General features: G+C 48.5%; 1 protein-coding gene across 1 annotated transcript; it reads right to left on the bottom strand.

Annotated features, from left to right (window-relative positions):
- Nucleotides 1–13,106: 13,106 nt before the first annotated feature.
- On the bottom strand, nt 13,107–23,906 carry LOC119432628 (uncharacterized). The gene is made up of 6 exons (XM_037699788.2): nt 23,661–23,906; nt 19,574–19,677; nt 18,775–18,868; nt 16,459–16,641; nt 15,682–15,804; nt 13,107–13,522 (listed from the first exon to the last, which is right to left on the bottom strand). Exons 1-6 carry the CDS (start codon nt 23,766–23,768, stop codon nt 13,403–13,405), a joined length of 732 nt encoding a protein of 243 aa, XP_037555716.2. The 5' UTR covers nt 23,769–23,906; the 3' UTR covers nt 13,107–13,402.
- Nucleotides 23,907–27,047: the final 3,141 nt, after the last annotated feature.

Below are 27,047 nucleotides of genomic sequence, written 5' to 3'. Positions count from 1 at the left end.
TTTGGTTTGCAGATGACATTGTGCTATTCAGCAACAATGGAGACGAATTACAACAAATGATTGAGGACCTTAATCGAGAAAGTGTAAGAATTGGGTTGAAGACAAAGATAATGTTCAATAGCCTGGCAAGGGAACAAGAATTCAGGATCGCCAGTCAGCCTCTAGAGTCTGTAAAGGAGTACGTTTATCTAGGTAAATTACTCACAGGGGACCCTGATCACCAGAAATAAATTTACAGAAGAATAAAATTGGGTTGGAGTGCATACGGCAGGTATTACCAAATCCTGACTGGGAGCTTACCACTGTCGTTGAAAAGAAAAGTGTACAATCATTGCATTCTACCGTTGCTAACATATGGGGCAGAAACTTGGAGGTTAACAAAGAAGCTCGAGAACAAGTTAAGGGCCGCACAAAAAGCGATGGAACGAAAAATCTTAGGACTAACGTTAAGGGACAGGAAGAGAGCGGTGTGGATCAGAGAACAGACGGGGATAGCCGATATTCTAGTTGACATTAAGCGGAAGAAATGGAGCTGGGCAGGCCATGTAATGCGTAGGATGGATAACCGGTGGACCATTAGGGTTACAGAATGGATACCAAGAGAAGGGAAGCGCAGTCGAGGTCGGCAGAAAACCAGATGGGATGATGAAGTTAGGAAATTTGCAGGCGCAAGTTGGAATACGCTAGCGCAAGACAGGGGTAATTGCAGATCGCAGGGAGAGGCCTTCGTCCTGCAGTGGACATAAAATATAGACTGATGATGACTACTAGTGGAACGCAAGCGCCAATGGCGGGCGGATGCTGCTAACCACGACTCCGAGCTAACTCGAGATATCGAACGCTTGCGACAACGGCGAGCCGAGGAGCCGGCGTTGCGGGCAGAGCAGTGGAGCAGTGGAACGCAAGCGCCAATGGCGGGCGGACGCTGCTAACCACGACGCCGAGCTAACTAGAGATATCGAACGCATGCGACAACGGCGAGCCGAGGAGCCGGCGTTGCAGGCAGAGCAGGTACGACGCAGAGAACAACGTCACTAACGGCGCTGCCAATGGCGCGCGTGCTTGGGTGCGACGTAGAGAACGACGTAACTGACGGCGCAGCCAATGGAGGCGTTTAGACAAATATGGGACGAACGGTTTTTCGTTTCGCCTAGCCATATACAGCTTTCGGTGTAAAAAGTAGAGCGCTGATCTCCGCACCAGTTTGCGCTCTGGGTGCCTGTTCTCTTATAAGAAAAACTGTGTGCTCTTTGCTCTGCGTGCGTGCGCGATACATCCCCATGTTCCGGACCAGCCACGTGCAGTTTAAGCAGCACTATACGTTTTGCTATCTGTTGCCTCAAGAGTAGAACGGGCATCCTACTCTTTCGCAGAAAGGCAGAGTATAAAGAACATTTCACTCTTTCGCTGCGGACAGAGTAAGCAATGCACTTCACTCCACGGGACATTTTGCGAGAGTAAAACAATGCCTTGAAGAGTAAATCGGTCCCTTTACTACTGCGATACTCTCCCTAGTTTTTAGAGTGCACCAATAGATTCCGGGTCTATCTCACCACAGTGGGTTTCTGCCATGTTTTAATGAAATCTTCATCATCATCTTTAGTAAGATGAGGAGAAGATGAAGAAGGGCCAAGTGTCTCTGGCAATCAATCCATCCAGTGTGGCCAATCCCCCTCGTGAGTACGAGCCGTGTTTTCAGGCAAGAATGAAAACAACAATCATCGCAAAGTGCGTCGAAGATAGTGCGTGAGAAATCACGGATGCCCGAAACGACCATACCGCCTTCAACGCTGTCACCGGGATCCCGTTCCGACGACTACCAAACTCCGCCATGGCGCCTGGCTTTGCAAAACCTCGCAATGGGCAGCGAGTATTCCTTCGCTACGACAACGTCTCCTACCGCATACGCGGCCCATCAGGCCTCAGAGGACGGCGAGGTCCGACCGCGGCAATTCTACCAGAGAGTTCAGGAGCGACGCGCCAACTTCATCTACGGCGCCATCGCATTCCTGGTGGGAGCCTGTCTCCTGATTCTCCTGGGAACGGCCGTCTTCCAGAAGCAGAGCGACAGTCTGCCTACGATCGACGCTGGACCTACGCTCGTCGGGGCAGCCAGCGCCAGCCTGAACGACAGCGACGCCTCGAACGACGCTCTGCTGGATCGTGAAGTTTGGGGCCACCGCATTGGAGAGCGGAAAATCGCGACTGGTATCCCAGTCGACAATGAATCGACTTTCACATGCACAAGCTCTGGTGACATCCAGACTTCTCCCATGGAGAACTTGCCACCGGAACAAAGGCTCTTGGACAAATGGAGCAAGTCAGTAGTGGAACGCTTCGAACAGAGAACTTGTAGTGCAGCACATGTAGCAGAAGCAGTACGCCCTGTGTGTAGTAGCTCTTAGTTCAGGATGACTCTTAATAAATATTACCGCGTGCCATCATCTATAAACCTTCTGCGCTGAGCTGCTGCTGATGATCTTAAGGATGGCGACACCTACCCACTTTGAGGGATAGGAGGATTTCGGAAATGTGCTGTATATGCGTTTGGCGTTGGGGACGTAGGAGGGGAAGTTTTTTGGCCTTTACGTGGTAAAGATGTTGGTTCTGAGCTGCTTCCCTGTACTTCACACGCGACGTACTGGCGGAGTTGCCAGTCGCACTTTTGCAAAGGAGTTTTGCGCCGTTACTCCAGCTACCTTGTAGACCTCTACAGCCATGAACATCTTGCAGCGAGTGTTGTTTTGATGCAAAAGCGTAAAATGGCCAATTGAGCGAAAAAGCCGACGTCTGTCACCTGAAGGAGCGAAACGGCACCCTATTCGCGCTTCTCGATGGGGCTCCCATTGGCTGCGACGTCACGTCCCGAACTCCGGTCTAACAGCTGCTGACATGCTAGCGCGCCAGGTATTGCGTGAGGGGAGAGGGCATCGTCGCGACGCCACGTCACCGTCGCTCTTGGAAACCTGTGCTATCCGTGCGTTCCTTGGCCGCGCAAGCTCTCGCCTGCGTTCCAGCTGCGCCTCGTTAAGGCCAAATCAAAGCGCGCCAAGCGTCTCAACGCCCTCGCTTGCCCGCGACGAGTTCATAACTAGAAGGACCGCTCAGCGGCGTTCAATTGTACATTTCGATGGAGGCGAAATACAACAAACGCCCGTGTGCTTGCGTTGTAGTGCACGTTAAAGAACCCCAGGTGGTCAAAATTAATCCGGAGCCCTCCACTACGGCGTGCCTCATAATCAGAACTGGTTTTGGCACGTAAAAACCCCAGAAAGAATTGGACATTTTTCATCATCATCATCAGCCTATATTTATGTCCACTGCAGGACGAAGGCCTCTCCCTGCGATCTCCAGTTACCCCTGTCTTGTGCTAGCCGATTCCAACTTGCACCTGCAAATTTCCTGACTTCATCTAGCCCTTGATGAGCCCATAAATGCGAGCCATCGGAATAAAGCTTTTACCTTGTAGCATTGCTTGATGTCTTTGTGTTGGTTTCTTGCTTTGTTATGCCAATGACAAGCACATGCATGGTGCGCCCTTGTTGAAAGGCAACACGTGAGTGCACAACACGAGTGTTGCCGTAAACACACTTTCAAAAATAGTATTTATTATCAGCCATTAAAGCGCAATATGACAATACCAGTGAAAGCAGGGTGACTATTCCTCGTGTAAGCAGGTTTAGAAGAAGGAGCTTATAATACACCACTGCTCCTGAACATGTGCAAGACAACCTCTCCTCCCTTCGAAATTGAAATCCTGGTTAAATAAAATACATTCAGAAAACTTCCAGTAATAACGAGATGGTATACTGAACACATGCATTTTGCATAGAAGTGTACTAGTTTCGATGCAGACAAAAGAATACTGAGTGCACATTCAATAAACAATATCGCTACATAAAATCATCTGCATTGCAACATCAAATGAGCACTATGCTGTTTAGTGTGCCAGCAGCTTCATGTAATACTTGTGATAAAACCACTGAAGCCGTGGAGGTGCTCTTGGCAAGAAAGGCTTCATCCCTTTTAACTAAAATAACGAGATCCTGCTTGAGGCTGTACAAAAAAAAAAAAAAAAGAAAAGAAACACTATGTGGTGTTCGTTACGTAAATTGCCACTTGCACTTGACAGTAGTGTGGGTGCTTGCGAGCTAGTTTAAGGCAGCCATCCTCTTACACAACATAGCTAACGAATCACAATGAAAAAAATGTAAGGCGTGCAGACACGGACACAAGAGAAGAGAAGTGGACAACACAAACGCCGACTATCAACTGAACGAAGCACTGAGGCGAAAAAAGAAAGAAGACACAAAACTCATCTGGGCATGCTCTGGAATGGTAGCACCACGTGTCAATCGGGTACACGTGCCGGTCTACGTGAGAGATAACTGTTCAGGCATTATATCTCTTCCTTATGCAACGTAATCGAGGGCTGACTCACGCATGCACTTTCACCATTATTGATATGCCCAGCCTCGACCATTAGACGCGTATCTTCATTCCTATGTCTGAACAGTATCGCGCATTCATCTAACTTGGGTGTGCAGTTACAATCTTGGCAGTCTTGGCAATGTAAGGAAAGATTGGAAGGCGATCCACCGGTTAACGACCTCTTATGTTCCATTAGCCTCCGATTGATACACCGCCCTGTTTGCCCTACGTAGAAATGGCCACAGCTGAGGGGAACTTTATGTACCTTACCCATACGACACTCAGTAAAACTGTTGTTCTTGATGTGCTTCACTGGACAAATATCTGCTCTTTTTTTGCCTTTCACCTGTTCCTTTTTCCTCTACACGGCAGCGCATATCTTACCTAGCTTATTGGGAGCCATAAAAACTACATAAACGCCATATCTATACTTGCAACCTTCTTAAGCCTGTGCGATACTGAATGAATGTAAGGAATAGCCACGACTCTCTTCTTGCTATTACTGCTTTCTGTAATCACGTCAGTCCCCCGCGAAATCGACTTCTTTAGGCGTTCAGCTACAGTGGCCACTGTCACGCTAGGATAACCTGCTTCTAATAGGCGCCGGACCTGCGCATTAAAACTGGCGCTCATTTTATGCGTGCACGATCTGGTGAGAGAAGACTTAAGGCACGACATGGCAATTCCGGTTTTTTTTTACTACTTTGGAATGCTTGGATTGAAAGTTTAACAATGGCTTCGACGATCTAGGGGAGTACTGCCAACACACGTGATTTTGTTCGAAGACCAAGGAAATGTCTAGAAACTGTATTGCGCGTTTCTGAGGCAATACCTTGGTAAACTTTAGTCCTCCTCCAATAAGTTTAAATTGCTCACTTACTGAAGTAGCAGTGGAATCAAATTCATCCCTGTTGCAGAAAATCAGGTAATCATCAGCGTAACAAAATACCTTAATAACATCATCGCCCAAGGCCTTCTCTAAGCAGCTGTCAATCTTGCTCAGGCAGATATCACTAAGAATAGGGGCAACCTTTGAACCAATACAAATTCCTGATTTCTGCAGAAACACGCCATCTCTCCACCCAACCAGCGTCGACGTTAAGTACATTGAAAGAATTTCTAGAAAAGCGCCCGTGGAAACGCCGCATCTGTCTATAAAAATCGACTCTTGCGCTTGTTCTGTAATGCACTCCTTTACGGAATTGAACAACCCGTCATGCGGTAAGGAGCAATACAAGTCTTCTATATCCATACTAAAAGCTGTACAATCACCGGGATTTTTCTCTGTCGAAAACTGAACTAATGCCTGAGAATTACGTGAGCGAAAGGGGTCTGAGAAAACTATAGTGAAGCTAAGCAGTTCTGCAGGTAACTAGCCACACAGACCTGCCACGTCCCTTTCTCAGACACTATAGCACGAAAAGGAATCTCTTGCTTATGGGTCTTCGCCGAGAAAAACAGTCCTAAGGTGAGCGATTTTGCTTTCTTGACATTAGAGACAGTCCCATCTAGATTACGTCTTAACAGGAGGTCGACCGCGCGTTGCTTAACTGCCCGAAGGCTTGAGTTTTACTGGCTGAAAATTATTTTCTATAGCCGATATCGCTTTTACTGAAAACATGTCATCTGGCATAACTACGAAATAACCTTCCTTGTCTGATATTACTGGCCTAAGTTTATGCTCCACAAAATAATTAACCATACTAAGACAGGGTGAGACGTCTTAGTCTGAATATTCGATTGCTTAATGCTAGCAATGCACTCTTAAATACAACGCGAGCTTTCGTCTTCCGGGACAAACCTGGTTATGCAGCGTGGCAGGCTTAAAACTGCCAACGGGTTTTAGTGTTAGGCTTAAAACCGTGCTTAGGACCTAAAGCTAGGGTTTTGCAATGGGTATCACTAACGATGGCGTCTCCGAGAACCAGTACGTTATTTGACAGTGACTTATTAGAAAAGGGTTTCCTCTTACTTTGTTGAAGCTCTGGAAGTTTCATTATCCACAAGAATTCCGCGTGTTGCTCGGCTGACCTGTTCCAATCGGCGTAAAGGCGGTTCCAATGGCGATCGATCGTCTCCCGGCGCTGCGCAACGGGCCTTTAAACACTTTTGGTAAAACCTAACTTGGCGCCACGCTTCAGCGGAAAGAATAGCACAAATCCTCCTGGCATGTCCAGTTGATGGTTGAAGGAAGCCGCACATCATTAGAACTTCTAATGGGACGACATGATTACGAGTAGACCACGGCATAGTTCTAGCGCGGAAGATACATAGCGCAATTAAGGAAGCTAAAGAAGCAGAATTGTGCAGATAAGTAGGAGAACACGGAAAAGGGCTCAGAGTACTAGAAATGAAGCTTAGAACGACAAAGAGCTGCACGCCCAAGTTAGATGAATGCGCGATACTGTTCAGAGATAGGAATGAAGGTACGCGTCTAATGGTCGAAGCTTGGCAAGTCAATAATGGTGGAAGTGCGTGCGTGAGTCAGCCTGCGATTACCTTACATAAGGAAGAGATAAAATGCCTCTACAGTTATATCTCACGTAGACCGGCACGTGTAGCCGATTGACACGTGGTGCTACCATTCCAGAGCATGCGCAGACGAGTTTTGTGTCGTCTTTCTTTTTTCGCCTCAGTGCTTCCTTCAGTTGATAGTCGGCGTTTGTGTTGTCCACTTCTCTTGTGTCCGTGTCTGCACGCCTTACATTTTTTGCATTAGGAATCCTTACCAACTAGCTCAGCTCTCTGTCGTTCATAGCTAACGAAGCTCTGGCACAGGCTGGGGTCAATGATGAAATCGTCTTTCTGGAGAAGGGGCACTTAATTTCTAGCAATGTTATTCCCTTGCTCGTGTGGAACGGTCAATCTGGGCTTGCACAGATCCAAGGCTCTCGTGGATGAACGACGACGCCAACCTGCACAGGTAACCATTTGTCTAAATAAGCAAATAATTTCCTTTCGGGGATCTGCTCATCCATTTTTAATTAAAAACTTCTGCGCACAGTCATTGAGTGAAGCAGCAAAGAGAAAGTAAAATATTATTCTGGAGCACATTATCACGAATAAAAAATTACTAGTTACGATCTGCCAATTTGCATAGAGTCCTGCTTTATTTAATATACTGCGGTAGCTGATTCGAGAAATGAAACGGCATGTCTCGCTACATTGTGTACGGCGTGGGCACGGCGGATCAGATGGGCACGGATCAGTGGGCGGATCAGCGAGCACGGCGGACCACCGACGGGCACGTGGGCCTAACACGCCATTCTTCTGCTTCGTGCAGGTTAGTTAATACCCCACTTGTGGTCTTTGCCCTGCCCCCGGCTATTTGCTTTTGCTGCATACGACATGTACTGCGCATTTCTACGTCTATTGTGTGGTGACTGGTGACATTGAATTAAATCCGGGTCCGACTGTTGAAACACTGCTCCAAGAATTACTTGCAGGGCAAAGCAAGCTGACTGAGAACGTATCGTAGGTTAGAACGCAGCAAACAAATTTAGAAAGGCTATTTGCCGAAAGGGTAGTCGTTTTTCTGCGTTCGAAAAACGTGCCACACGTGTGGATGACCTTGAACGAACTGTTAAATCTCTCGAAGCCAAAATAGTTGATATGGAAGATAGGAGTAGGCGTTCAAATTTGGTAGTCTTTTGAGTTCGTAAAGATACCGCTGTAACTGAAGCCGTGCTTAAGGATAAGCTCGTGAATGATATATTTTCTCAGAAGCTTACCGTGCGCTGCCACTGGATTGGAAAAATTCATCGCCTAGGTAGACCAGGTAAACAGAGGCCATGCAGTCATCCTTTTCCTACAGGATTACAATGAGAAACAACAAATTTTAAAGAATGCACACAAGTTAAAGGGAACGAGGATTTTCATCTAACCCAGGAAACTCTCAGGAAGCGAAAGCTGCTGTTGGGTATGGGACCTGTTCTTCTTTATGGGGTTCTGAAGCAGACATGCTACGCCTTCGCGACGCGATACCATTTGCCTTACACCGATCTCCGCAAACAAGATACGGCACGCATCGATGCGTTAATTCGCAAGGCTACCAAGCTAGCATTGGGACTCCCCGTCAGCACGAGAACACAAATGCTTACCGACACGGGATGTCACAATACCATCACCGAAATAATCACCATTCACAAACGGAGGCAAGAACTCCAACTCCAACAGACTGCGCAGGGTAGACACATATACTTCATAGTGTGGGGCACTGTGGGCTTTTAACCATCACCCACACCCGTACCAGCCACACTGTCACTTCCAACCGAACTATAGATAAGTCACTGCTCAAGACCACACCACTCCCCAGACACATGCACCCTGTGATTAATAAGGCTAGGCGGACACAGCGACTAGCATACTTCAAAAGATACATAGGGCGCAATTAACCCACATGGCACATATTACTATACAGATGCTAGTGTTCAAGACAAAGACACTGCTATAGCGGTGGTAGATCACACCCTTCGGACGATACACAGTGAATTAATTTCAAACACTGATACGACCACAGCAGAACTACAAGCGGTAGTAGCAGCGATACATCTCCCAGTAACACTTATCATGATCTACACCAATCATATTTACTGATTCAATGTCAGCATGTAGAAAACTCATACATTACGACTTACCTAAACATATCACACAGCAGTTACAAGAATGGTTCCATCGGCAGGTAGAGATGGTCTGGATTCCTGGTCATGAGGAGATGTTGGGGAATGAACGAGCTAATCAGCTTGCCTGCGATATGATACTCCAGACTCCCAACATACCCCGACCAAATCTATTCATCTCACCAACGCCTCCACCACAATTGCCTAACGCCTCCACCACAATTGCACCCTTTTATGGAGTGAGGAGGGCAGGATATACCCTAAGCTTCACCAAGACATTACAAGGACACAGGGCACACTCATCAGACAAGCCCGGACGAACACCTTGCTCACTCCAGCGCGGAAACACCTCCTCCAAGGCATACTTACTAAAGACCTCCCTCGCTGTAGCCACTGTGGTGTATCTTCCCAACCCATCACATATCCTATGGCAATGTCATCCTTAAACTACCCCCCCCCCTTACCCAAACCTTAGTCCCTCCCACCTAACCCTTCCTCCGAGTGGCTGGCCGCCACAACCACCCTTCATGACCAACGATTCCTTGCGGACTTCACCGGCCTAGCACTGAAGCACGCCGCAAGTGACGAGGCACTTTTTTATCCCAGAATAAAGTGATTTCTCTCTTTCTCTCAGCGAGTAATTTCTCGCTGCTTCTTTTTGTTAATCCAGCACATTCATTGTTTGGTGCTAACACAAACATGGCCATATGCGATGCTTTTTTTTTTAATGTGCTTCTTACCGTTCCCTTTCCCTTCTGGTGAACAAGTTCATAGACCAAATCTTCATGACAATAACCGGTCAGCGCGCGCGGACGAGCTTCTCAGTGCGCGCTTTCTGCTACTCACGGAAAATCGCAGCGTCAACGCCGTAGCAGAAATCTTCCTCGCGGAAGTGCTTGCTACACACCCGAGTTGTAGCCGATGGCTGCTTGCATGTTCTAAGTTTCTCAATCCAAGCTACACGCAGTTTCTTTGCCTTCGGGTACGTGTAAAGGCTGACACCGGGCTCCGTTACGTACGCGTCCGGCACTGCGGTACCGAGCAATAGCCTACCATGTCGGACGCCTTCAAAGGCAGCCACTACCTATTGTAGTGCTTCGAAGTGCTGTCAAGCAGGCACTCGAAGCGGGAAAACATCCCCACTTAATCAAAACCGTAGCGCAGGTGGAACTAAACTTTCGTTTTCAGCTCGCTTCGGCGCTTCTGAAGCAGACTACACGGTCGCTGTGCCCACATTATCCTTCATACGCGTCACGCCGACGGTGGCGCCAGCTTTTCCAGTGGTGGAGCTCACCCCCAATAGTTTCCCTAATCTAAGTTTATATTGACCCTTTTCACGGCGCTCCTGTGGGCGCTGCCTTGTTTGATGACGTGGTGACGCGTCCATTGCTTGCCTAAGGTACCTCCGTTGCCTCCGTGTTTACAATGAACGCGCGTGACGCCGGTGCGGCGCAGCAAACCTCCGTTTCGACGCATATCGTAGACGGTGACTGTGTGGACGACACGAAACCACAGCTTTAGAGGAGACGTACCTAAGTGCTTTCACAGCTCATTACGCCTTGTCCATACGGCGCGAGCAGCGTATACGGTGCTTGTACTAAAAGCGGGGCTGGAAATGTATTCCGAACTTTCCACCTATGCATTAAACCAGGATCGGTGTGTGGTCTTCGTTCTTTATTTTGCAAAGATTTTGAAGCAGCGGCTTTTCATGTTTCTGACTCAGTAAAGCTCCTAGGTGCGGCCACTATCTGATTGTTTATTTTTAGCCTAATCGCTCGCGGGTGTGCTGGGCTGCGATAGATTTGTTCTTGCTGCGCACAAAGCTTGGAGTGGAAATGTTCTGTACTTTTTGGTAGCTTGTAGAAAAGACGTATTATCGCTAGTCCCTCGCTTACTCTGTGGACCGTCACGAAACGTTCAGCTTCCAACATTCGTTCAAAATTAATTAAATTATGGGGTTTTACGAGCCAAAACTACGATCTGATTATGAGGCACGCCGTAGTGGGGGACTCGGGAAATTCGGACCACCTGGGGTTCTTTAACGTGCACCTATATCTAAGTACACGGGTGTTTTGGCATTTCGCCCCCATCCGAATCCAACATTCGTGTCTTGTCGGTCTAGTCGCCGTCACTCATGCTTCGGCACATTGATTCAAGTGTGTGCCCATTTACTTATTATTCATACGTTGGCGATAGGGTGGGTGAAGTTTGCGTGTGAGTAGGGATGGATGTGTGCAGATAACGTGCGAGAAACTTACTATTGTAGTGAGTGGCGCTACTTCCTTTTGTAACGAGTGGTACTCACTCTGAAGTACCGACGTTCCGGAGTTGAAGTCCTTTCTTTGGGGGTTAGCTATACAGAGCTGGCGGATGAATTATCTTTTTTTACCTCGAGGAAAGCCGTGCATCGCGAAAGGCTCACAACACAGGCAGGTCCTTATGTAGCAGCGGCGGCACAGGTTGATTCCATTCCTTAATATGCGAACCACTATTTTTGCAGCTAACTACCGCACACGTCTTCCCTTTAGCGTTACACATTTTGCAGCATTAATTGGGCTCAGTGCATTAGCGAACACCCAGTTTGCATTTCCGACAACTGATCGCACAGTAGCAAGGGCATCAACAGAAATGATTTCATATTCGTGCGCATTCGCTGAGGCAACGTATGGCGCACCGCCGAAAGCGCCATCTCGTTCCACTAGAGCAAACTGCTCCTCGGAAAGGGTCAATAGGTGTTCTGTGGCGCAACCGTTAAAGAAAGGCGCGTGCGCCCGCCGCTACACTGAAAAATATATAAAGCTTCTTTCATCATTTCTTCACTTGATGGCGCTGGCTTCTCTACGGAAACTGGTCACTTGAAACGGCGCGAAAACAGAAACGTACGAACTACAAAACGGCCGCTGTCGTTTCGTCTGGTCGAGTGGCTCGAATATGCCGCTTTTCTTCCCCAGGGCGGCGTGCAACGCACTCTTTTCGGCGCGCCGCCTATCCAGCGCTGTTTCCCCTATGCCTGGGTGAGCTCGCTGAACGAGTGCATGCGCTCCCGGGAAAAGCTCGACTCCCATTCCGCCGCCGCCGCCCGGTTGATGATACCTCGGGCGTGGTCATTGGCGGCTTCGTTGCCGGGGTTCCCAGCGTGCGCAGGCACCCAGATCAGCTGCACATGGGGGACGAGCTGAGAATGCGGAAAGCGGTCTCGTGGACTCGTCTTCGTGCAAAATTTAGGAGTGCGGTTTTTGAGTCGGTAAGGACGTACCGGGCATCAGTGCGGGCGGCGAAGCAACGCGGAAGCCTCACCAGTCAATGCCGGGTGGAGGAGCGTACATCCAGACCTCTCAAAACGAGGTCGGTGCGGTCGCAACACAAGTCCACCAATTGGTACACACCTGAGCGCACTGCGCTTTCTACAGCTTGTTTTTATCCTGTTCTCGTTGTTGGACATGTAATAGTTTTAACTTATATGAGGTTCAATGTCTCGAAACTTCAGACGCGGGTCACTAGCCGCTGTTGCTAAGTGTCTATAACATTCTGCTTCTGAGACTAAGGTCGCGGACTCGATACCACGCACTTCGCACTTCTAAGAGTGCGAAATACAAAAAAAAACGATCGTGTACTTAAATTTATAGACAGGTTTTAAGTAAACACAAGTGGTCATCGGGCGCCTCAGTTTCCCTTCTCGTTCTTGACAGTTTTGCTACTGGAATTTGAAGGCAAACTTATTTGCGTGAGAGGAACTCGTCTATCACATGGCGATTGTGACGTCTTGTGATTGTCGTTGCGCCGAAAACATGTATTGAAATATCGATACGTATCTGAATGACACCCCTTAAACAGCACGTAGATCGCACGTTGTCAGTGTGACGGCAGCGCTTGTCAAACCCAGCTGGTCGACCATTGAGAAATATTATACCAACTGCAAAGCGTAGGAAAGGCTCTCAAAACGAAAACAATGCTAGGCGCATGGGCACGTGCCTCCGGGGCCCGAACAGAGAACTGTGCCAATCCATGCACACTCCTACGTGAGATTGACGCACTTTTATTTGAAACAATGCACACTCATCCTGAGTTAGACGAAAGTCGCGGCAAAGTCATATCATTCTCGCAACGAACAGCTTGCTCCGCAGCAAGCAATATGCCGTTACATTGCCAAACTATAACGCAGGTGTACCGGGACAAAAACTGTGCAAGTAAAAAAAAAAGGCACCAGACACGTGACGCATACAGCAGACGGGTTACATTCATGGCACGACGCAGAGGCCGCCCGAGGCGCAACACGGTCGCTGCCGTCGCGTCCTGCTAATCAAGAAGACGTCGTCTTCGCGGAGCCGGACGACGTCAAACCGCGGGCGCCTTCAGGACAGCAGGTCCTTGAGCCTCTTGAGCAGGACGTGCTTTTCACCGCAGTAGCCGTCCCGGTCGTCCCCGTCGACGTCAAAGACCGCGAGCCCCCGAATGGCCCCTTTAAGTCCGAGCTTCGGGGAAAGAGAGGCAAAAGAATAAACAGATAAGTGGCAGGAAAAAGAAAGATCAGTCACAGATTAATGCCAACCTGAGCAACAGATACATCAAAAATAGTGAGCCTGTATATCTGGGGACGTATCATGAAACGACCCACTTCGGCGATACTATCGCCTTGGCCATGCCTCCGCCAACGGCGCGCGATGATTGGCTGTTGTAGCAAAATTGGATGAGCTGATTGGCTCGTTGAGCCCAACGTTATCCAATTTTGCTCAACCAGCCAATCAGGGCGCGCCTGACGGCGATATTGTCGCCGAGGTGATACTATCGTCAGAGTGGATCATTCCAGAATACGTCCCCTGGCGACGTTGAAGTGACATGGCTGCTGCAACTCGCGCTGATGGCGCGGCGAATGCTAGCTTTGTTTCTTAACGCACTGTTCGTTTGCAATATAAGCAGTCCTAACGTGTTTCCACTTTCGGCTTTCGATTAAAAAAATGTGGGGCTTTACGTATCAAAACTGCGACCTGTTTAGCAGTCAACGGTGTAGTGGGAGACTCCGGAATAATTTTTACGGCTTGGGGTTCTGTAACGTGCACGTAAATCAAGTCGGGGGGAATCGAACAGCGCAAATAACGGGACTAAAGTGCAGACGACAGACACAGCGCTGACTCTTACAACCATCATTTATTGCAAATATACAGGAAACGCAATCTACGCAGCAAACATGAAAACACCATTTTCATCTGTCTGGAGGATATCGCATATTCTATAAGTAGCGTAATTAACTGCGATGTACAGACAAGAGGGCACGCTAACACATCAATCATCGTGTTGGTATATGCGAAATGCCTCGATATTCACGCGGGCTCGTTGCTCCCTGTAGAGTTGTGAAACTTGTTTTTCTTTTTTTTTTTTTCAGGAATGGCCGGTCGCAACCACATTTTTAAGCACGCAATGCTTTTAGCTCCCGTTGTCGGCGGCCTTCAAGTGACCTTGAGCGAAAAGCCATAGCCGTTATCCCGGCCGTCAAACGAGAACATCCGGGCATCGTTGCGAGAAGAAAACTAGATCATCCGGACAACCTGTCAAAAGTTAAGAAAATACAGTCTCTGGCACCCCAACAACCCTTTGTACAGGACCGCGTTAGATACGCTAGTTACTGAACAAAGAAGTTACAAAAAATATTGCTTCCGAGTTCTTCCTAATGTTTCGTCACAGTATCACTCAAGCTGTAACTTCTAGTATATGCTGAAGATTTATCTGTCATTTCCAATAGAGACGTGCAAAAGGCAGATGCAGGGCACCATACACTTGATTGTCATATTTTGGCGCTGAGACAGGGTTGCCTGTGCTCTTTTGAACGCCAAATGTCCGTGAGTTTCTCGGCGCGGGTTTTGCGTCGCCTCGAGAGATGGCGCCGCGCTGCGTGGCGCCTCCTTTAGACTCTCTTCTAGCTGGGCAGCGCTATGGTGGCTAGAGCAGCGCGCTCTGTCTCCCTGGCGTCTTACGCTGCCTGTCGTGCCGCCTTTGCCGGTTTCCTTCTAGCTAGGCAGCTTCCATATGGACTAGTGCACAGTATGGCGTGCTGCGGTGTGGTGCGGTGTGCCGTTGCAAACATGCACTACACCCATTTTTAAGATTGTGGCTATAGTATCATCTCCAACCAATCTGCTTTGCCGGTAGCCATTTCACGCTTACATCTACCCTCAATTACGGGAGAGCCAGCAATTCTTCTTGTTTTCAATGTTCTGCCAGATGACTTGAGCCTTTAAGCGAGTACGCATGCTCCCGTAGAGGAATGTCTGTTCGATTCCCTTCGACATGCACCAATTGACCAGCCCAGTTCAGCACACTCCTGCAACTAAATACACGACCATGCGTGCATTTGGCCCCACACTGAAAGGCTGGCCGCCATGTTCGGGTTCGAACCCGCGACCTCGAGCTCAACAGCTCGACGCCATACCCACTGCACCACCGCGGTGGGTACGTCCTCCGATCGCTCTGGCGAGCGACTCTATATAAGGTTCGACTCGTGCACGTCTTCTCTCGCTCCTATCTATAGAACAGCACTACGCATCGTTGCATTCAGAGTCGGGGCGGGGTACGAAAAGACCAGCGGAATGCGTAACAAATGACCAGTGCGCGTGTTTCGAGTGCCCGGTTCACTCACGATCCAGTTTCCGGAGAAAGGCGCGAAGGCGGACACCCATTGGGGTCCTCGGGTGGCCTCGGTGCAGTCGGTCTCCAGGTTGGCGCGCGCGTTCCAGCCGCCCGACATCATCAGCTGGCACACCTGCGACAAGGTCCGCATCGCAACCCTCAGCGAAGGCTTCCTAACGGTAACGAAAACTGATCTTGAAGGCCATGCTTTTGTGTACTGCAAGGCACTGGCAGCGATTGGAGGTGTCCGAAACACACGTCAAGGCAGCCATGTTTGAGTACCGTGGACACGTAATAGTGGGTGAGTAAGGTGTTTGAAGGAGTGACGGGCAAATGCACCCATAACGAATGAATCAATAACGCATTTTGAACATCCGCACAGAGCTTGATTTGTGTTATCGCTATGCTTAATTTGTGTTTTGCATTTTATCGGGGCTATAGTTCCCGCACGCGCGATTTACTCGAATTGATATTACCAAATCATTGCTTTTATTTAAGCCATTCATTGTTTTATCCGCGCGCGAAATAACTCAGCATATTGCTGTACTACAGTTTACTTTGCTTACTTGGATTTAAGCATATAAAAGAAAGCTACTATGGGCTTTCCGTCAAGGTCGCTGCACTCAAATTACGATATTTAGCTATCGAATTGTGGGTAGCGGAAGTGATACGTTCAAACGAGTCCCTTGCACCAAGCTACATTGCCCGTGTACAAGTGCAAGAGCGCGAGGATTCCTTTGTATACGGTGGGTATATCGAGCAGTAGACTCGGCCTGAGAAAACTCGCCTGAGAGTAGGGCATGAATCCCTGGAACTTCGCCGGCGCGAAGGCGACGCTCTCGTTGAGCGCGGGCTCCCGGTCCAGCAGGAAGTGGGCCCCGAGCAGGCTGACGCTGAAGAAGATGCGCGACAGGCCCTGGCGTCGGTGGCCCCTGCCCAGCGCCGACCGGGTTCGGTTCAGGATGTGCTCCTGCGGCATCGGTGCGAAAGGGGACGCTATAGTAACAACTCAATCAATCAATCAATCAATCAATCAATCATTTACCGTACCCAGGAACAATTCTAATGCCCACACATACTGACCAGAAGAAAGAAATCTACAGGGGATGATAAGCAATAAAAAAAACAATGAATAAAAAGAACAATTTCGAAAAAAAGTGTACAGAAAAAGAGTACACAAAACAAAGCGCAAGGTAAATACATAAGAAAAAATCAGTAGCCCCTCCCCTGTCGAGGAGATGGAGGTACAATTACAAGTAATTTCCCCTATGTTGTCCTTGGTGCCATTGTTTGCTGGCTTCTTATGACATGATTAATAAAAATCGGGCCCCTCGGTTCCCTTTCTTCTCGTCCATTACATAACGAGGGCCGGAATCCGGCAACATCGATTCCTTCAGGTAGCATATGTGGGTTTATTGACCAGTTGCCTTCACCCAAAAAGATCACGTGCTCGTGACGCCTGCGGGAAAAAAGATGTTCCATATCCGCCGCCTAGGTTTGTGAGTGGTGGCGCTGGCTAACACTCTCAAGGTTAGTTCTAGTTGTAAAAAAACATAAATAGCCCAGAAAGTGGATGGGAAAACGGCGCCGCGGTAGCTCAATGGTAAGCGCATCGCACGCTTAATGCGAGACGTGGGATCATTCCCTGCCTGTGGCCAGTTGTTTTTTCATCCATTTTCATTTCCATTAGTTTATCATTTCTATAATTCAATTAGCAAGTACAAGTAGTTTCCCCTATGTTGCCCTTGATGTCATTGTTTGTTGGCTTCGTATGATATTTAAAAAAGGCATGACATATGCTCATGTTTGTGTTAGCGCCAAACAACGAATCTACTGGAATAACGAAAAGAAGCAGCGGGAAATTCCTCGCTGAAAAGGCCGATAAACATAAACCTAGACGCAACTTGAGAAATAACGATATTTTAAATGCCAAAGAATGTAGAAGAAATGAAACAAAAATGACTGAATCGTCGCGATGGCACATCACGAGTCGCCGTATAGCGTCGAAGTTCCTAGTTATAACTAAATTATTTTTGAACAGCTCTGATAACCTCCACGCAATAATGTTTGCTTGTGTACTGTCAAATGTTCATATGCTGCGGCCTAAAGCTCACGGCACGGTGCGAAAACGCGCTCGCAGCGAAAGCGAAACATTTGTGCGCGGGCATGCATTTAGACGCGCAGTCAGTCGCTGCCACGTGCAATCGCTGCATTGAGGCTTCATTCTATTATGCTCCATTTGGTTATACGGACTGCACACTAGAAGATCATATTTCACATAGTCTGCTCTCAGCGATTGCCTACCTTTCACGCAAGAAACTCGTTCGGGAGACTCCATCCCGTCAACCGCGCGCAGTGGGCGTTCGCTGTATACGTATTCGGTAAAGAGATAGCGTCTGTAAACAATTCTGCGCTTCCTGTTTGCCCAAGATTATTATTTTGACAGTAAGAAACTTCGCTCGTTTGCAGAGAACTTACAGAAATGGCCAGCAGGGCTCCCGCGTGGTGTTTTATTGAGCGCCGACAGCCAAACCTATGAGGAGCGAGCCATGTTATACCTCATACGTATGCGGAAGCGAGGCGCTTCCGACAGATGGCGACTCCGTAAGTCCTCGCTCCCTTATACCTTGGAGGCAATTTGTGGCGGGTGCAAATAGCGAAGGGCGAGCCGAGATGGCTAATGGTTTCATTCGCGCTGTCTTCCTGCGCACCTAATGTGTAATTTCAAGTTTATGAGACGCTGTGAAGCGAGAGGCAGCACGAAGCGTTCGGATGGCCGCTACCGGCGCTCTTCATGACGCCAGCGTTGAGGCGGCGAGTGTTCGTGATCATCGAGCAAGATCCGTTCATGTTTACCTGTGCGCGCCGCGCGTGACACCATGCTTGTTAAATGGTAAGCGAATGCTTACTGCAAATTATACGGCCGATATAACTTCGAACCTTATTTCGTGTAGTTGTCTATTTGCTATCACTGTCGATGCTTCGCCTTTCGGACGATATTACTGCGACTTCTTTCACTTTTTGTCTCTCTCGTTAATCGAATAGGACTCGGTGCGCTCAGTGCGATGCGGCCAATGACCTCATACATCGCAGGTATACTCACGATTCCGAAATATGCCCCCTTGAAGGGCGCTGGGCAGCTAGCGTGCCTGAGGTCGCTGGTCAAGTGCGTCCTCTGGATCGGGTACAAGCCCCTCCTGCGCAAACCGCGTGTTAGCACAGAAGGCAGTGCACAATACAACGTCGGCAATGCGCAACACATACCCAAGAGCGCGACAGAACTGCGGACTACTTTCATATACACTTAGATGTAACCTAGGGCAGCTAGGTTGCTTGCTGTACAGGTGCAGCGATGTTGACACAATGTTCGCACTGATATTTCAAGGTCACCAAAAAGTGGTCACAAGGTCACTGCAAGCGCGTCCCTGTCCACTTTGGTGCGAAAGTGCAGTCGTGTCGCAACGTTCTCTCACGTTGATCACAGTGCCATCATATTGTCGTCACGCATCACTATGAAGGACATGGCCATACGCATAAATCCGATAACATGCCGCAAGAATCTAATATAATATAAAGCCAGTTAGTTACGTGGACAATGCGATAGGAAAGCGTCATGCCAAGTTGCAAATTGACTTTAAGGCAAGTGTTAAAATTGAAATTTTAAGCCAAGCAGTGGTGAACTGATAACGTACCCTACTGTTAGAAGTAAAAACACACACACTCACACGCATGGTATGTCCGCTGATGCTTGGAAACCATAAGCAATCTGCCTTAGTTATGAAGCGTCCCGCGCATCGCACATTTTCCACTTAGGCATTACGTGTTACGTCGTGCCTTCAAACAAACCTTATTACCTGCGCATACACGAACACCCCATTCTAACGGAGTATAACCATACTTACGTGGTGAGAAGGGCATTGAGGTCGTACTGGGCGAACAGCGTCGTCGACTCCGGCAGTACCAGCGTGAACGACTTGCCCATGCGCCCGAGCTGCCGCTGGCACATCTGCGCATGCGCGTATGAACGCGCGTAGTAAGTCGTTTTGTCGTGCACCCACAAAACACTCCCCATAGACGAACACAGCACACGGCTTTATATTCATAAACATCCACGCAACATCACGGGGGGCCGATCACGTCACACGTGCCAGAAAGTTCGGTAACACTGTCTGGAAAAAAAATTGAAGGACACTTTGTAAATTCCAAAGTGTGTTCGGCGAAAGCCTGTGGCCATTCGACTGACTATGCCATGTCTTTTTTATAGTTTTTTTGTGCATGACACTCCCAGTGGAATGGGCACAGGCGTTCGTCGAACACACTTTGGAATTTACAAAGTGTCCTTGAATTTTTTTTGACAAAGATTGACAAAGTGTGGTTTGAAGGAAACGACGGACTGTTTATTCATGAATTATTCGTGTCTTTGCTTTTATGCCCCATGAATTCCTTATGCTTGGCTGGGTCGACGTCTATGATAGCTGCCTTGTGATCACTGAAATGTGCTGATGTGTACTCGAGATCTTTGGTGGTTGGATATGTCTGGTTAGAGCGCCGCTGTGCCATCACGTGATTGCTGAGAGAGTGTGAGGGGGAGAGGCCACAGCTGGCACCGTTCCAGGGCACGGACGGACGGACGGACGGTCGGACGCCGCGAGTATGAGCCATTAAAGGCTTTCGCCTTAATAATGCCCTCTCAGCGACTCCGTCTCACAGAAGCGACACTTGGTTATGATATACGCCAAAAGCATCATTATCATCATCGCGACCATTTCCACTTCAGCCCAAGAGGACTACCCCTGAAGTTTTTTAATTATCCCAGTCATGCATCGGCTGAATTCATCCTATACGCCTGCCACTGATCTGATGATGGATGGATGGATGCTAGGAGCGTCCCCTGTGAAACAGGGCGGTGGCGGGTTGCGCCACCGAGCTCTTGTTCTCATTTTGGCGAATGTCTAACCTACCTATCTTTTTATTTATGATTATAATAATCATAATACATTTTAATTAATAAATAAATTTTAATTATATGAACACTCCAGGCGGATTACTGCCGTCGACGTCGCCGTGAAAATCCGAATAAAGTCAAAGGGCGATAAAATCGTCGCCGGGCGCCGTATGCTGTATGTGCGAGTGAAAGCGTGCGAGGGCGAGCCGGCGATCGCGGCTCAATCTCGCGCACGCAAGGGACGGGAGCAGGCGGGAGCGGGAAGGAAGCGGCCCGTCTTCCAGTCGCACGCAACGCTCCAGAGGGAGGCTAGGGAGGGGAGGGGCGATTTCCACTCCGGGCCGCTGTATCTTGAAAGCCATCTGCGACGTTCTCCGGGCGACCTGAGCGGGCGGGCACGCCTTCGGAGGGAGGGCATTTACGCCGCGCTTGCCCGCTCGGGCCGCTTTATCTAGAAAGCCATCTGCAGCGGGGACAGAGTTCGCCCTACGCTGTGTTTTCGCGGCTTAGTTCGCGTTGATGCGAGCGGCGGCACGAAGGTCAATTCGCTCGCTGCTTCTGCCACGTTTACTCCAGCGTTTTGACAGCGAGTTTCCGCGGTTGATCGCGTAGATGCGTTGATGTTTTCTTGTGCGCGCGTGGCACCATGCTTATTAATTTAGTTATTATGCCTACGTTTACAAGCTTCAAGGGCCGATAAAACTACTACGCTTACTTCGTATAGTTATCCACTAATTTTCTTTCGTAATCGATGCTTCGCCTTTTGGGCGAAAGTGCATCTGTTTTTTTTTAAGAAAAAGAAGAGAACACCCACAAAGAATTCCTAGCATCAAACTTTCTGAACCACTATTGGGAACTTCGTTTTTGTGCGCCTCCGTTGTTTGTGGTCTCTCTACTTTTCTGCCACCAGAATTCCAATCGCCTTTTAACTAATCTCTACTGCGGACATGTTTACTTTTCCCCTACTTTCCCTGAACACAAAGGCTTCAAGGAGGCCAAAGGAGTCTATACTGACAGCTGGGTAGATATCTCCACATTCTCATAAAACATCTTCCACCATTTACCTAGCTTTGCGGCAGCAGTGATCGCCTGAAACGCAACGCAACGAAGATCACATGACTCTATTTGGAACCCTGGCGCTTTCGGTGGCGTTTCCATTTCCGTGAAACCGATTTTGTTACACTATTAGACGAACCGTTATCATTTCCATACTCATTTCATGACCGATTCCATGCACTTCTTACCAAACACAGCAGCCACATTATCGAACCTATCTGGCTCTGTCACCCGCATCGGTCTTTGTTAAGGTTGCGTCCATTATTTTCTGCTTCATTGCTCGTCGCGTGGTTGCTCAGGTTTCGTTCAAGTTTCTTCGTTATCCTACAATATGTTGCCCCGTACGTCAATGCTGCCAGCGTAAAGCGATTATGTGCAGTTGCCTATAAAACAATCTAGGGCACGGAATTTGGCATGCCCCACTACGGCGTGCCTCATAATCATATCGTGGTTTTGGCACGTAAAACCCGATAATTTAATTTTTTTGAGGCACCCTAGCACAAAGGCGACGCCTGCACCAAAGAAAGTGAAGGGCCTGACCACCGGCCATCGAAAAGAACGTTGCGTCTTACGTTCGATCTCCAGTCCCCCCGCTGTGACCCAATCAATCAATCAATCAATCAATCAATCAATCAATCAATCAATCAATCAATCAATTTCCTCCTACTTCGAGAAACAGGTTAAGGAGCTGCAGTTAAAAGCTGCCAAATTCTGACGCTTAACGAGCCCTCAGCCCCCATTACGTGAGCAGTGAATTGACAGCAGCACTAAGACACGAAAACACAAATGATCGCCACAAAACATAAGGCCCAAATTAACTAGCATAATAGATATTTTTAGGAATAGCGTTCCAAGCGGCTTTGCGTGCCCAAAATCTCTCAAAACTCAAACTCCTTTTCTACGCCTTTTGAGCTCTCTTGAGCGCTTGGCCGATATTGTCCCCTATTTCTGAAACTCCCCAATGACGCAGTGTTTCAAGAATTTCCACGTAATCACGCTATGCTGTCGCATTTAAATAAATCTAGAAGCCTGCATTCACCTGAAACGGCAATGTACCTGAAGCAGCAAATTTGCGGTATTTCACCAAGGTGGTTCGATAAAAAAAACAGCTTGGAGTAAAACAAACATGTACATGTAACGTGCATGTTGGAGGCTGTGTGAAGGGAAGCTTTAGTAAAGCGGTTAATTACATACTTTACGACTAACGACGATGCGTACAATTTTTTTTCATCTATATGCAAGGTGCAATCTCATGGAATGTTTACGTTTCTCCACTCCAAAGGCCAGAACTTTAATGTCATGCAATTTTTTTGTGTATTCACTGCATCGCTCACAAGCTATGCCCAAATGAAAGCACCAAATCAGGGCGATGCAGTGTGCGAGGCGTTTACGCAGTGACGTCACAAGGGCGAAGGCGACGTATGCTTCTTGACGAGGGAAGAATGATGACGACAGGTGTGCGCACAGAAAAAGTATGGCACGTACCAAGTGATATTAATAGATTGTGTACCTCTTGTGTCACAGTGGGACACAGCCACTCTGTAGGATTGGTAAAGAACGGGCACACCCTCAGTGGCGCATGTCGAATCGTTAAATCAAAGGAAATAAAAGTGAATCAACGCAGCCGATAAATATATACGTCAGCGTTCCATGAACAGATCGGTGTGCTTTCGAGACACCTGCGAGCCGGCAGTCTATGTTCAGCTCTCCTGCATTCATCCCATTCATACAAAATCGTTCAAGGGGATTGTTCGTTGCACGCAATAATTCATTATATGTGAGTTCGATATATCCGGGTTTGACTGTCTATCCCCAAATATATCCGCCGAGATAGCGACCGACCCAACAGCACCTACCGGCCAGGCACCCACGCCAAACCCAAACCCTGGGAAGAAGGCAAAACAAGCTTCACTTTAAAAGACACTATCTCTCTCCTGGAACGTTGCCAGCCTTAAAAAGAGCTGGCAAACGTGCGCAGCACGCAGTACCTCTGCGAGGCGCGTGATGAGTTCGGTGGCGACGCCGCTGACGGCGCTGCCGAGCTCGACGACCAAACCGTCCAGGTGGTGCACGACCAGCCAGCGGGCGGTGCGCATGGCGAACACCTCGGTGGTGCCCTGCGGAGAGCGCAAGAGCGATCGCAGCGCCTCCTTGGTGGTAGCGGCGGACCGAGGAGGCGCGGAACCCGCTTGTGACGTAGGAGGCGAGGACGACGCAGGAGAGCCCGCGCCGGCCGCCGCGGTGACGGAAGAAGTCGAGTCTGCGAGGGGCGAGGTGTTGACAGGAACACACGGTGAACAAGCGCCGTTTAAAGACCAATTGCAGAAATATTTCACTTCGGCTAAATTAGACATAAACCAGTGGTATATGCCATGCGTCACACGCACCTTGTGTCAATTAAAAAAAGTAGTTTCGACTAATTTCCAGTCGCGTGACACTTTTTCGTATTTCGTCGGCTTTGTTTCGGGCTTGGAAAAAAAGCTTTTATGCAGCACGTATATTGAGCAACAAAAACTGGATAGGGAATTCCTCAAGACTGTCTACAATTTTCTCATTGACGCTTTTGCTTTGATTGTAATATTTCAGCAGTTGAATAATATATAGTAAGTAATTATGTACTCAGGCGAAATAAAAAAAAAAAGTCTGACTTGCTCCAAGCGACGCCAAAAAGCACATCTTGGTTCTGTCTCGCCACATGGCACTTGCATATTTTTGTAATATAGAAGGAATTTTAACCGTGCTGCACGCTTAATAATTATCCGTTTTCTTTTCTTATTAACGGCATTTAAGTAACGCCTAAACAGATGACATCTGCAACGTGTGGCTAGCGTATATGTCGCGAATCTCAGAACGTGGCCTTCGAGATTTTTCTGCGAACCGCCAGCTCAACCCAATCTCGGAGGTCATGCTGAGCAGCTATGCTGGTTATCGAGTTCGAAGGTTTCGTAGCGTGAACGGGCTTCAAGAGCCGATAACAGAGGCGGGAGAAATGTAAAAAAGAAAGATTGCTGGTGGCATCACGCACCACCCCGCTTCAAAGGGGTGCCTCATATGATTATTCCGTTCAATGGCCATCCGTCTACGCTTTGCGTTATATCCGGCGTCCTGTCATGGTTGACGTCATGAGACCCCAGCGGCAGAGTGGAGACAGCACGCGCACCCCGGGCGGCACAATGCAACCGGCAATAGGTCAGCCGCAAGCGACCGTTTGGAACCAGAAGCTTATTTGCTTACAGCGATTTTCACAGTGCGTGCGACCGCCAAGATGTTTTTATTGCGATAGCAATTATATGGATACTTCAAGCAGATTTCTGCCGTGGCGTCGCCGTCGTCGTCGTTGCCGCCGCCGTGACGTTCCGTATGAAGTCCAAGGGCGATAAAATCGTCGCCGCGCGCCGTATGTGCGAGTGAAAGCGCGCGGGGGACGTGCGCTTACACGGAGAGCGAAAGCACGGCGGAGAGCAAACGCGACTTCTTCCGTTTCGCGAAAGGCCGTGGGGGTATGTGAGGGAGGGAGGAATAGAGTGGGGGGGGGGGGGGCGACGCTGTGCTGCGGCACCAAATGCGTATCTTGTAACCGGGCGCTAGGGGAACTGGCGACGCAATCTCCCACGCGAAAGGATGAAAGCGGGGAGACAGCGCGGGAGGGAGTGGGGGGGGGGGGGGGGGTGACTTCTTTTCTAACTACTGCGTACTGCTGCGTAACTACTGCGTACTTTGCGGCGGTGTGGGCTGTCGCGCACCACATCTTGAGAGCGATCTCCAGACGGCTCTGACCTTTGTATGCTCCGTGCATTCGGCCGCTCAGTTTCCGTTGACGCGATAGACCGCACGAACCTTCGCTCGCTGCGGCGGTCGCGCTTTTTCACGCCAGCGTTTTGACAGTGGTTGTCTGCGGTCATCGAGTGTGATCTATTCATGTTTGCTTGTGCGCGCTGACACCACGCTTGTTAATTCAGTTAGTAAGCGAATGTGTCCAAGTTTATGCAGCCGATAAAGCTACTATCCCTACTCCGTATAGCTCTCTACTAATTTGCTATCGCAATTTATGCTTCGCCTTTCGGGCAAAACTGCGTCATTTTTTTATTTCTCAAGATATTGTAAGTGCGATAGCATCAACCGGCGCACCTGATACTGGCTGCTGGTCGCTGGCTACGTGAACGTAGACTTCGAGCAGAGGGTCGACGTCCCGCCGGGCCGCCAGTCTCCGGAGGTCGTCCTCGTTGGCTGAGAAAGCCCGCAATATTTTCGGTACAAGAAAACGACCTCGCAAACTTTCCGTGTGGGTAAACGCATACAGGAATGCGATGGAAAAAAATCACACTTTGTCATCCATAATTACTGCGACACCAAATACTACTGTACTATCAAGATGTAGAAGCCAGTGGGAATGCATGCAAACTTTTTTTGTCATAAATTTTATCGCGGCTTTATGAAAGTACCTCGTTCATTTTACTCAATAATCAATTTGAACACTCATCAGCAAAATCAATCACATAAGCGCATATAGCGCATCATATAAGCGCATAGCGCATAGCAAATCACATATGCGCATAGGTGAATGCAATTCCCCGATTTATCTAAAATATAGTTGCAACTGGCGTTTCATTTTCGAAGGTCAACACTTTCGTTACGTGTGCACGGGAAATGTCTTCTAAGTACGCCATCGTGATTTATGTCTTTTTCATTTGATGCGCGAATCATCTCCATCTGACTTGCTTGCATATTGGGATCCACTTCACCATGATGACTGCTAGCAAGAACTCGTCAATTAACAAGCCGCATTTGTTAAAATGTGTATGTAGTATTGACTCAGTCCTGCACTTACGAATCGCTACAGCATACTAACACCTTTGTGAATACTGACCCTGATAATGAGCATATTCGAGGGTTCCGTTCTTTTCTATGTACACTTATGTACACTTTTGTACGTGCACTATTGACGTATCCGTTACTTCTGGATCAATGGGGGCCTGGTGCGCGTCAATTTCAAAAAATTGAAATCTTTCATACGCAGCCCATGCTTCAAGGCTGCCAGATTCGAAGACCTCGCAGCTCTGTGTGACCCTTCTTCAGCAGCAAGCAAACGGAACATGTCGTTATTTTATTCAAAAGGAGATTCCGAAGTTCCGCTGAACAAGAGCGTACGGGAAGAGCGCCAGCCTTTCGCCTCGCCGTGTCAGCGGTATACCTCATCAGGGCAGGATGCGATGACGTCACCACATTCACATGGCGTCGCGGCCGCCACGTTGTTATCATATGCAGAGCTTAGACAGTACCGTGAAATGATACGGTCGAGAAAATCTTCACCTTTCTAACTGTATGCAAAACATCAGCAGGGGTAATTAATTTATGTTGTTTTTAAGAACTTAATT

Source organism: Dermacentor silvarum, chromosome 11 (assembly GCF_013339745.2).
Source record: "Dermacentor silvarum isolate Dsil-2018 chromosome 11, BIME_Dsil_1.4, whole genome shotgun sequence".
Classification (NCBI taxonomy): domain Eukaryota; kingdom Metazoa; phylum Arthropoda; class Arachnida; order Ixodida; family Ixodidae; genus Dermacentor; species Dermacentor silvarum.
This window is presented reverse-complemented; position numbering and strand designations above follow the sequence as displayed.